Here is a 12,223-nt window from a genome sequence, read left to right on the forward strand (position 1 = left end):
AGCTGCAGTAATGGCCGTGGAGCTGCGGCCGAGCAATTTGACAGAGTGCTCAACAAATTACATCAATAGAAAACAAATTGTTTCAATTTTGGTGTGTTTTGTTGTCTTTTTAGTCATACTTGTTACATTTTGCATGATATTCCCATCATAAAGTCAAGAGCGACACAACTTCAATTTAGAATGCAGCACAGCCGCTGTACCAAAGTCCCCATAACTGGACAACTGGTTGAACATGATTAAGTCACAAACTTGCAACTATGAATTGTTTCAGATATCATATGCATTCTCCAACCTGTAGCTAGGATGGATTAATATTTTGCATTGATACAAGACAAAACAATAGCAATACCTGCATTCCAAAGTAACAGTACACTGGAAATCTTCAGGCACTGCAGCGCGGCACAGTGGACAGCTCTGTCGATCAGGGGTCAGCCATCTCCGCAGGCACTGCTGACAGCCGACATGGTCACACGGCAGCTTCACAGGTTCCCTCAACCCCTCTTTGCAAACCATACACTCTCGATACCCTCCACTGTTATAGAAGCAAAGTACAAGACTGTATAAAAGCATGACTCATGATCTTTTAAGCCTTGTTTTGACACCATCATCATCATATCTTATTGATCCATCTCCTAATCCAGTAGCTGGCTGGCTTATGGCCTCTCTTAGATCACTGTCTGAGCAGGTAGGGCCTAGTCCTGATCTGAGACACTTCAACAATGTAATGTTCCTTGTCACTTCACACTACAGACAGAATGTACAGTGCCCGCGGCTGTTTACATTACAATTCAGTTCATCTTAATTGTGTCATAACAAAATTTACAACATTCAAGACACATAGAGGAAGCATACAGGTCAATTTTCCAACCAAAAGAAACCACTCACCTGAAATGCTTGATCCCAGCCTGGCTGTTGCAGGATTTCAGAAACCTTTCCACTTTCTTCATGGTCTTCACACTCTTAAAGTCATTCTGAGGTTCATTACTGAGGACCTACATGTTGCAAAAAAATAAATAGCTTCACTCTCTTGCAATGTATCATGGTCAGTACAGCAATGCTCTATGCACATCTAGTTGAAATAAGAAGAAAAAAGTAAAGTGTATCAAACCAAAGTGTTCTAAAATATCAAAACACTGATCCCCTGACATAAAGTATCAAGTAAAATTTGGTGGTTTCCCTAATTAAGCAAGCTCAATCACTGGCATAGAAAATGGACAGAATATGTATTTTGCTCCAGAACATCTTAACATAAAAAGTCCTACCTTCCACAGCACATCCATCTGCTTGGTATTGAGAGACTCCTCACCGTCAGCTGCTGTGAACATGTGTTCCATGAACATCTGAAGGGTCTGCAGTCGGATCCACAGGAACCTAGGAGAAAGAGATTGTTACATGTACATGGACATGGTACCAACTGCAAAGCATAACCTGCTCTTCAACATATCTGCTCAGTGCCACTGACAAAAGGTAGTGGACACTACCTGAAACATCTGACCTCTTCCAAAATCATATCCAGTTGTTTGAGTTATTATCATTTGGCGTCAACAGAGCATACAGACATGACAAGCAAAGAATACTTACTAACAGCTGGAATGTTCACAACTGTCATCATCCTTGAAAAATTGAAAATCAAAACCAAAAAAAAAATGATTCAAAGCATGCAGGGGTATTCCAGATTAGTATAGAAACCAGTACTGGATTTTCCTTACTTTCCCATGTGTACTTGAGTCAGGCTCTTTTCCCCATAACACGCGCTGTTGTCGGGTGAGGCAGCAGCAGCGAACACCCGCTCCACAACCGGAGCCACACACTGCATCCTGCCCAGCCAGCTCTGGCGTCCCCGGGGGGTGGTCACATTGTGTGCCTCTGGTGTCAGGCCCTCAAGAACTACAAGCACAGCTGTGGTGTCCACAGTCTATGAGAGTGAAAGTAAAAATTATTACTTTCCATTTTTTTTACAGTATACTCTTTGTGACAGTGACAGGCCTTTGTTGTGCTGACAGGCCAGAGGGGCATGTTCGGGCATGACGCACCCGCCATGACACACGAGACAGGGGTAGGAGGAACCCCTTGCATCCTTGGTCGGAAGTCCTCCTAGGAGATGGAAACTCCAAATAATAAACCTGCATCTGCTGGGGCCGTCTTACGTGGCAAAACAGTTCTGTCCCTGTAGGACTTAGTGCGCCAGTAGACGAGAGGGTGGAGAAGGAAGTGCACACCCCTCCTTCACCTTAAAAAGTCACGTGCAGGCCAGGCAGACTGGTCGTCTAATCAACCTGTCTGCCTACCATTGATCTTCGGATACGAAGAAACAGCCATCATCATCATCATCATCATACTCTTTGTGCTAGACATAAACAGAAAAATATCTGTTTCCAATTGACAAAAAATACTAACAAAATCATTTAAAACGAAATGTAAAACCAAGGCAGCTTCTGTGAAAGTCATCCAAAACTTCAGCTCGGATGGATCGAAATACCACCTTAAGACCACCGTCAGGGGAAGTGGTCTAAAGTGACTTTCTGAAGTCGGGTATCGAACCCAGGACCAATTGGTTCTGAGTCTAATGCACTAATCATTGGGCCACACTGACACATTGTTAAGACTTAACTAATCATCAACAAAGACAGTAAAAGTCTCATCATGTCCAAATCTTAAATCCAGTTGTAGAGATTGAATTGTTTTTAATCAAATATCTCACCATCGACATGTCTGACTCGAAGCCCAGTGCACCGAGCTTCTGCAGCAGTCCTGGTGTGGTCTCCAGAAGCAGGGACAGGTTGTGCAGACGACCCTGCACACATTCATTTAGAAGTAATCATCAACAAAGACAACATAAGTCTCACCATGGATGTGTCTGAATCAAAGTTCACTGCACTGAGCTTCTGCAGCAGGCCTGGTGTGGTCTCCAAGAGCAGGGACAGGTTGTGCAGACGTCCCTGCACACGACTGAAGGCTGTGTGCACCGTGGGGATGGTGAGACAGAAGGGCTCCTCGCTGCCAGACTGGGCATGGAGCTCTCTAGCAGACATCTCAACAGCACTGCAGACCAGCTGTCATACAGACAGGAAATCAAGTGTTAGATTTATCCTAACTTATGACTAGCGATGAAAAATAATGGAATACAACAGATGAATGTACATACAGAATGATACATAAATTGTATATATTTGAGTAAGTGCTTTAAGATTTTTAATATAAGTCATTAGTCATCTGTTCATAAAAAAAGTAATTTCAGTTGACCACCAGAAAACTATTGCACACTGGCAATGAAAGAAAGCATTTTTAACATATATTTTATTAGTACAACATTGGGAAAATGGACTTCAGTACCCACTAAGTTACTTAAATTCTCAAAAGATAAATTGCTGCAGTTAGTGACAGGACCATTAATGCCCCATGCAATTAACTAGCCTTTAAGGGTGTGAATGATTTTGTCATCAACTGTATAATTTATCAATTTGTATAATTTATTCAATTATCCAGAGCTAGTATAGGCATAATAGGTCCCACCTTGATCTCTTCAACATCTGTTGTCACCATCCTGTAGGTCATCCACACAAAGTCATGCAGATATCTGGCTGCGATGTCCTCCTTGCTCTGGTCCTGCTCAGCTGCTCTGTGGATAATCCTGCCGAGGGTGGATTCCTCAAACAGCCTGGGCAGGGCCTGGTCTGGAGTCTCACCAGTAGATGCTTAAGAAGACCAAAAAATAAATAAAATTACATACAGCATCTTGACTTTAAGAGGACGATGGCAAGAAAAAATATATCCACTAGATAAATATAAGTCAGATCCCTGATCATTGAACGTTATAAGTCATACGTGCCGTTGCGCTCTGTTTAATGTCTAGACTTCCACTAACACTGGTTGTAAAAGCTAGATTCTTACAAATTCTTACATTTTTACAAATTCTCTATCACTGTTTGAAACCACATTTTGTACATTTGCAATAGGAATCATCAATGCACTGTGTTAGGTACATTTTATACAAAACCATCATAATATGGTAGCACTTTTATAAGTAGGGAACTAAGAGCAAGTAAGTCTCAACATAAGGGTTACAGGTATTTCATCCCCACCTTCCAGTTTCTGTGCAGTCTTCCACATGGCATCCACCTGACCTCGGATGACCCATGAGAAGGGAACCCTACACTCAAACAGCTGCTCGCCACAGCCTGAGCTCAGAACTGGGATCTGTAAGAAACATTTTAGGTCATTTATTTGTGAATATGGTGGATAGAAGCAAGGCAAGTTAGAGGTTGTGGAAGGCCTATTGTCCACATGCACAAGTTAGCAAGCAATGTGGAGCATGAGGAAGGAAACAGGTCATTGTATCAACTGCAGGTAAAGGTAGTTCCACAGTGTTTTTAACGGTGCACACCCCAGTTCTTCCGCGACCGGGGTCCGTGGTAGTCCGCGACCAAAAAGTGACGAAAGGCTTCCGAGGGCCCATGTTTGAGTTGACATTTCTCATTATTTCCTGCGAAATGACATTAAACGGTTACATGGCTGAAAAGCGTAGGAAATGGTGTGTTTTTGGTGCAAATTGTGTTTTGGTCCGCGCGTGGCTTCCGCGATATCCCTACGCCTGAATGTAAAGAGGCCGGTGACCTAGATTTACCTCTGAAGCGCTGTGTCAAGCAAAGTTGCAATGCCGCGCGCCGTGGATGATTAAAAAAACTGTAGTACTAGAATTTTCTTTATAATTGGCTGGACTAGTCTTTAGATTTTCCTCTTTCTGGCAGTATCAGTCGTGCTTGCCGGAAAAATCTTCTTCATCTGTTTAATCCAATGCGAAAATGCCCGATTTTGTGCATCATTTTTGACATGAAAATAATGTTTTTTCCCTATAATTTTTCAAAATTAGAGAAGTTGAAGGATCGAAACTCAGTTGGTCTTGTAGCTGAAGGTATATCCTCTCACCCCATATACAGTTATTTTCCTTCAGGATAATTCCCTGGAAGAGATGGTCGCTAGACTTGAGGGTGCGCCGCCTCCATTTGAACCCCCAAATAAACTGGTGTGTGCCCCCTTAAGGTGGTAGGGGAAGAGGGTTGTTATACACTGTGCCTTTTATCTCCCCAACTACGCCAGGTACCCATTTTTACACTTGGATGGAGTGAAGAAGGTTGTATAAAGTGCTTTTCACAAGACAATATTTTAGATCATAAATCCACTCCCAGCTGCTGCCTTATCCCATCACTTAAAATGATTAGATGCCACGTGGCCACCTTAGGAGGGAAAAGGTTAAATGTGACAAACATTGGGCAAATCAAGCAATATTTCAGACCACAAATATGTCTGATTGAAGCTCTTGCGAGGGCAAGGTGGATTCAGCTGTGGCTTGTGGGAGACCTATACAACACACAAGCAAGTAAGCTACATGTATCTGTATCTGTATTTATATAGGCGGTATAACCGCCGTTCGGCGTAACACACCAACTTCGCAGGCACGCGACGCGGCAGCAGCTGGTTATATTACACCGAACGACTCGTTACACCTAACTTTTGCACATCTATCTGCAAGCGTTCTTTAAAACTACCCAGAGAAGATACTGTACTTGGTGATAACTTCCACTCTACAATAGTTCTGGGAAAGTACGAATTTTTGAACACAGCAATCCTAGGTTGGTAACTCTGGTATTTGAAGGCATGACTGTTTCTTGTTCTTTTTTGAGCTGGTATTTAGATACAATAATACAATACGTAAGAAATGCATAGCATCAGGAAGGAGTAGGACATACTACCAACTCAGCATGAACAAAAACAAACTACGGACCTTTCTACAGTACTTTAGACTGCATTAGACTGCATTTAGCCTGCAATGTCTGTTAACACTTTAAATAGGCAGAAACCTAACTTGGCATATAAATTAACAGGCTAACTGAAGTATAACTCAAACAGTAAAATTTGTAGATGTGTATTCACTAATACCTTTTGTCGCTGCACATTCATAACCGGAGACAGCATGTCGTTGTAGTGGAAAGGCACCAGGTTATGGTCGTTCAGGACATCCAGGAAGAGTGGGACAGTCCACTCTCCTGCGGGGGTGGCCATGTGGTCCAGGTTACAGTTCCTGTCTGCGTATGCAACAATCTCAGCCAGCAGAGGGGCTATCACTGAGGACAGATGGTTCCAGGCTGATTGTCTGGAGTTTGAAATACAAAGGGCACTGATTAAACTGAGGCAAAACTAATGTACTCCTTTATAGTGTCCACTTTGTAATACTTGACATATGCAGAGCAATTTGAGATAGCTTTGGGTATACTTAACTTTCAGTGCCAACGACAGGAACATAAACCCTATACTCTAAACTTTCATCCTTCAATGCCTGGATGTTTTTTGTCACTTTTCACTGTGTTCTGAATGAAGTGTGTATAGTACCATAGGTGTACTCATCAGTAATTGAGTGTGCCTTCCTCTGTAGTAGCCTTCTGTATAGCCACTTACATTTCAGTACCAAGGACAGGAATATGTAATTGAAGTATACTGTGTAAATGCAGAAACTTTCGCGGTGGTTTAATGTTTGCGTTTTTTGCGGTAGCCGCTTCACCGCAAACTAAAAACCACCGCGGAAATTTTTCCATTATAGTTTTTTACTACAGTCTATGGCGCTAACGCGAATTTAAAAGCACCACGAACACTCTATTTTCCGGCTACCGTGAAAGTAAACCCCTGCAACTTAAATGCATTTACAGTATACTGTATATCTGTTCAAGTGGTACTCATCCCTAACTCAGTATCCCTGCCTCCATGACAGCATTGGGTGTACAAACACTCACAGCAATGTACAGTATCTGTTGGAGTTGCACCCATTCCTCACCTGAGTGTCCCTGCCTCTGTGATAGCCTTGTGTGTAGCCGCCTCGTTGGTCAGCCAGTTCACGCCTCCGTCCGCTTTGCTCTTCTCCTTCTCCTCCAGCAGCTGCACGATGCGAGCCTTCACCACATCACAGAAACTCAGACCTGAAATGGTACATAATAGTAGTCGACTGTTAGTTGTTGAAATCCAAGGACCACGAGGGAGGACACAAATGAGAGCATATCATAACTCACTTTAATGGCGCGTGCCAAGCCTGATGACACATCCAGAATCCTATGATGTCGTCAGACCTTCTTTTCTTTCTAAATAATCTAAGCTGATGCAAGCTATTTCCCATAGGTTGACTGGCTACAGCAAGCAATTATGAGTACAGTACTACTCTTTATAACTTTACTCTTTGTAAACTAATGATTTGAGTTCACAACATTTCTTTTCTACCTAATAGTATATTTTACTCATTAGTTTGCCTGCACTTTAAACTCTCCATGGACAACACAGCTTGAAAGAAGTTAGGCAAATATTACAGCAGTATAATTCACAAGCATCTCTGAGAAAAACGTCACAAGAAAATATAGCATTGAAGATGAAATAAACAAAAAAGTTTGTCTTATGGAAAAGAAATATGCTTACAGTACAATATTAACAAACTTAATTAAACAATACATTATCATATCCGAGGCAGTATTTTTCTACTAATAAATCAAAGGCGTTTTTGTCCATATTACAAACCTGTCTGTAGAAAAACAAACCTGTGTCTTTCCTGTCCAGAAGAAGCTGCATGAGCTTCTCGATCCTGGCCACAGTCCTTCTCTTTGGCAGGTCCTTTGGATCCTCTAGCATGGCTGCTGCTGCCTGGATACAGCTCACCAGCAGCATCTTGTCATCCAGGACAGATGCCTGGGAATACGTCGATGAAAGTTAGACATCCAGGTAATAAGATATGTCAAAAAGCAGTTACTCAAGCAACTGGATAAGATTTTCTTACTGCTTACTAATTCAGTTAGGATAAACCTGTTCTCCAACTAGATCTCTTTTGCATATCCATTCACAGCTAGGATATAAAAACTATCTCTCCAGTGTCTCCAGATTTTTCGCAAGTTGTGCAAAAGCTTGCTTGACCAAATCAGCAGTTGGTTGACAAAAGTTGGTTTCCTTGTACTTCTTTGAGTAAAGAAACCCAATACCCTGAATACAGTTCGGTAAGTTAAGGCATACAGGGTAAGAAACTACTACATAGAAGTGAAACAACTACATTAGACTACAATATTACACCATCTATGAGACCTGCTATCTCATATGTATACAAAATGTACTGAAACACAGCTGCAATGAATTTGCTAACTTATAATCGGACAAGAGCATACCTCAGTAACTTTGTCAGTTTTTGTTGGCTCTGATTCTGTTTCTCCATCCTCTGCAGTGAGTTCCAGTTCAATATCTTCCAGGTCCATCCCCTCCTGAGTATCACCACCATTCTCATCCATGGCCGACCCCTGGAGCTCATCATCATCATCTACATCCATGTCCTCATTAACTTCAGCTTCAGTACCTTGGACAGGCTCTTCCTCCTACACCAAACATCAAACAATTTTACTGCAGGGTTATGTATTGCATTTTTATGGATTATAGGTACCAGAACTGCAGCTATACTAATAACTAGTTTTCATCTCAACAAACCAACTTCAGCACCAAGGGCAAGGACAGTAAAGACATACAAAAAATCTGGAACTCTTCTACTCAACAGTTTTGTGGTTTAGCACACACCTCCATCTGTACTGATCCATTAGCCATGTGTCCTTCCTCATCATCATCTCCATCCATGGAGCCTGTCTCCTCCTCCTTCCTGTGTCCCCCCAGGAGCTGGCTGATTGGTTTGCCCCTCATCTGTGCCACGTCGGGCGCGTTCTTCTGCGGCGGCTGCAGGTCGTCAATGTGAGCACACGTCCACTTCCCGCCCTGGAACCCCACGAAGCAGCCTCCGGGCAGGCGGGGCAGCTGGACGATGAACACCAGGTGTGCCGTGGTGTTGCCCACCTGCGTCTGCTCGTCCTGCACACAGTACCTGGCACAGGCTATCAGATTACTGTTGGTGTGGCCGGAGTCGCACTGGACTATCAGGACAGACTCCTGGTGTAGAGTATCCGTCAGAAAACCCCTGTATAGAAAAAACAAGAACATATTTGCTTGATTATTCTCCATTTACAGGTATAGGGAATTTCAAAACAATAGGTATGCACAGGCAACCTATATACTTTGTTTTAATAGTATGATGATCTATTCGCTCATTGTACAATATTCTGTACATAGTATTTCATATGACCAATTTGTCTTCTAACTACGTCTTAGTCTGCTAAGTGTCCTTTACTTCATACTTTAAGTTAGTAAAATTAAATTAACTTTCCAGCAGGACATCTTTGATTTATGTGTATAATCTAATGTTAAACTGCTGTAAATATTACTGTCATTTTGTCTTCTACTATAAGTTATAGTCAGAATATTATCATCAACAGTGGAAATAACTTTTGTCAAGTCTTTTTCAAGAAAACTTGAAGAATTGATAACATCTCGAAGGCTTACCTGATTTGCTTGCAGAACTGATGCTCAGTGTCGAACTGCTGCAGCGACATGACTGCGACATAAAAAGGCGGCAGGCCCAGAGCTGCAGCCAGAGTCTGGGCATCTGTGTGGGACAGTAGCTTGGAGTGGGTTGTCACCTGGATGGAACAGATTAAAACTATGACCAACTAGAATGAGATGTCCAAAATGTCGTAAATTGCTTACATTTAATATACACATATATGCAGTCATAAATACAGTAATGAATCCCATTTGGAATCCGATCAAGAATCCGGTGTGCCAGATCATGGCCAAGAATACAGGGTTAAATATCCGGCCAATAATTCAGTCAAGAATTCAGTTACAAATCTGGTCATGCATCAGGCCAAGAATCCGGTCATGCATACGGCCAAGAATTTGTTATGAATCTGATCAAGAATCGGGTCAAGAATTCAGTAAAAAATTTGATGTCTGAAGAATGAAAGTAACCTGTGTTTGTATGCCCTGCTGCTGTCCTCCCGCCTGCCTGGCCTGGTCGATCCTCATTTTCTTATTTCATTGGAAATAACAAACTGGCAATTTGCCCTGACAAACTGAATTCCTAAAGAAAGGGAAAATATTGTAAAGTTTGTAGCTTTGTTGTTGAAAAGCTTGTAGTATTTTTGTAGAATAAGAAGAATGACCTGTGTCTGTATGCCCTGCTGCTGTCCTGTCGCCTGTCTTGCCTGGTCGACCCTGTGACACAGGAACTCCTGCAGACAGGAGTGTTGCTGATGGTGGAAGTACTTGTCATTCAGCGCTGCCCCCTCTGACGACAGTCTGGACTGGGACAGTCTGACTACAGCATCAGGCGTGGCACACTGCAGGAGCAGGTCCTGGGCCTTCTGGAGGATCTGATTGATGTTAGAGAATGAATGGTTAGAATTTAGACACCTTAAGAGCTGATGTCTGTAAAAACCAAGCAAAATCAGAAAAAGTTGGCCAAACTAAAAAAATCGATTTTCCTTAAATTTTGTGTGGTGGTAGGGCCTTGGTCCAAACCTACAAAAATGGCAAAGTTTTAGATCTGCGGTCACCGGTTGCCATGGCAACGGCCATTTTTCAAAATGGCGGATTTTCAGCAAGGGAAGGTCTTGGTCGCGTCCGAAATAGGCCTCCTTTGGACTCCTGTAGCCCCCACAAATTAACTGATATTTTATTGATTCTCGGATATGTTATTACCCATATTCTAATGAAAAAAATGATATATAGTGATGCTCAAAATGTTTTTGTAGTGAGGTGCAGCAGATGTTTGAAAATGATGTGTTTTCGTGAATTTCCAAAATTGACAAAAATCAATTTTTTGACCATTTTTATTGACCATTAGCTCATTTACAGGCAAATCAATTTGCTTGATTTTTGGCACAGTTATAGTTTGAACCTTTGTATACATCATATGTAAAAAAAAGTTTGGGCCTTTTACGTATCGAACCGTGGTGGCCCCGAGAGTAAACCAATATTTCCATTTCAAGAAAATCGTAACCATAGAATTATTCCTGGAAAAACAGTCATAGCTTACCCAAAATGAATTTCAGTTTCATGTTATGTAGGCAGAGGAACTTACCTATCACTTATAAAAGCAGGGTTGTTCTAGATTTTTTTATAATTGCCTTTAAAATGATTTTATTGAGTTTTTTTCGTCATTTCTAGACCAAAAAATGTATATTTTGGCCCAAGCACCCTGGTATTGCAACCAAATGACCTGAAATTTGGTATAGGAATGTCCTGGACAAGTACACACATGGATTGATAACTGGTTTGCCATGTAATAGAACAAAATGCTGAATTTGGTGACTTTTTTTTGGCATTTTCGGCCCAAAAAGTACATTTTTGGCCCCTGTACCCAGTGGTTTTACAACCGAATGCCCTGAAATTTGGTATAGGAATGCCCTGGACACATGCGCACATAGATTCAATAACCATGCTGAATTTGGTGACTTTTTTTTGGCATTTTCGGCCCAAAAAGTACATTTTTGGCCCCTGTACCCAGTGGTTTTACAACCGAATGCCCTGAAATTTGGTATAGGAATGCCCTGGACACATGCGCACATAGATTCAATAACCATTTTGGCATACTGTTCAAACAAAATGCTTAATTTTGTGATTTTTGGTTTATTTTTTTCCAAAAAAAAGTACATTTTTGGGTCCCATACCCTGGTTTTACAACTGAATGACCTGGAATTCGGTATAGCAATGCCCTGAACATACATGTATGCGCACATGGATTCAATAACATGTTTTGCATACAGTACAACAAAATGCTTTATTTTGAACTTTTTGCCATTCTTTTTTCCCAAAATCATTTTCGCTCCTGTTCCTTGGTTTTCCAAGTAAATAACCGGTAAAAATTTGGTATAGGAGCGCCTTGGAAATGGCTTTTATAGCCCGTTTTTGCATACATTGCAACAAAACGCTTAATGTTGTACTTTTGGGTCATTGTTTTACCCAAAGTACATTTCTGGCTCCTGTTCCCTATTAGGCATTACAGGCAAATGACCTCCTAGACGCCTGTAACCCCCACAAAGTAAGAGATATTCTATTGATTCCCGTATATGTTATTACCCATATTTAGTAATAAGAAAAGTGATATAAAGTTATACTCGAAAGTTTTTTGTAGTGAGGTGCAGCAAATGTTAAAAGATGACGTGTCTTTGTAAATTGCCAAAAAGTTTCAGAATTTCAGATTATTTAGTTGGAAAAACAGGGTACAGGAGCCAAAATGTTTTTTTTGGGGGGTAAAAATAATGGCAAAAAAACACAAAATTCGTCATTTTGCTGTACTGTATGACAAGCATTCGGCTCG

The 12,223-nt window shown here is 41.5% G+C and overlaps 1 protein-coding gene across 1 annotated transcript in view; it reads right to left on the reverse strand.

Moving 5' to 3' along the window:
- Positions 1 to 12,223, reverse strand: part of LOC118428563 (E3 ubiquitin-protein ligase rnf213-alpha-like) — a 62,756-nt gene that overhangs the window by 24,786 nt on the left and 25,747 nt on the right. Inside the window, exons 37-51 of the mRNA XM_035838659.1 lie at positions 10,065 to 10,274; positions 9,403 to 9,539; positions 8,590 to 8,980; positions 8,190 to 8,393; positions 7,575 to 7,722; positions 6,827 to 6,968; positions 5,938 to 6,151; positions 4,083 to 4,197; positions 3,514 to 3,695; positions 2,847 to 3,053; positions 2,702 to 2,794; positions 1,710 to 1,915; positions 1,263 to 1,371; positions 886 to 992; positions 350 to 532 (exon numbers count right to left, since the gene is read on the reverse strand). Of these exons, the coding sequence (XP_035694552.1) occupies positions 350 to 532; positions 886 to 992; positions 1,263 to 1,371; positions 1,710 to 1,915; positions 2,702 to 2,794; positions 2,847 to 3,053; positions 3,514 to 3,695; positions 4,083 to 4,197; positions 5,938 to 6,151; positions 6,827 to 6,968; positions 7,575 to 7,722; positions 8,190 to 8,393; positions 8,590 to 8,980; positions 9,403 to 9,539; positions 10,065 to 10,274 (2,648 nt within the window). The remainder of the gene's footprint in view (positions 1 to 349; positions 533 to 885; positions 993 to 1,262; positions 1,372 to 1,709; positions 1,916 to 2,701; positions 2,795 to 2,846; positions 3,054 to 3,513; positions 3,696 to 4,082; positions 4,198 to 5,937; positions 6,152 to 6,826; positions 6,969 to 7,574; positions 7,723 to 8,189; positions 8,394 to 8,589; positions 8,981 to 9,402; positions 9,540 to 10,064; positions 10,275 to 12,223) is intronic.

The sequence above is a fragment of the Branchiostoma floridae genome, chromosome 13 (assembly GCF_000003815.2).
Source record: "Branchiostoma floridae strain S238N-H82 chromosome 13, Bfl_VNyyK, whole genome shotgun sequence".
NCBI classification, from domain to species: domain Eukaryota; kingdom Metazoa; phylum Chordata; class Leptocardii; order Amphioxiformes; family Branchiostomatidae; genus Branchiostoma; species Branchiostoma floridae.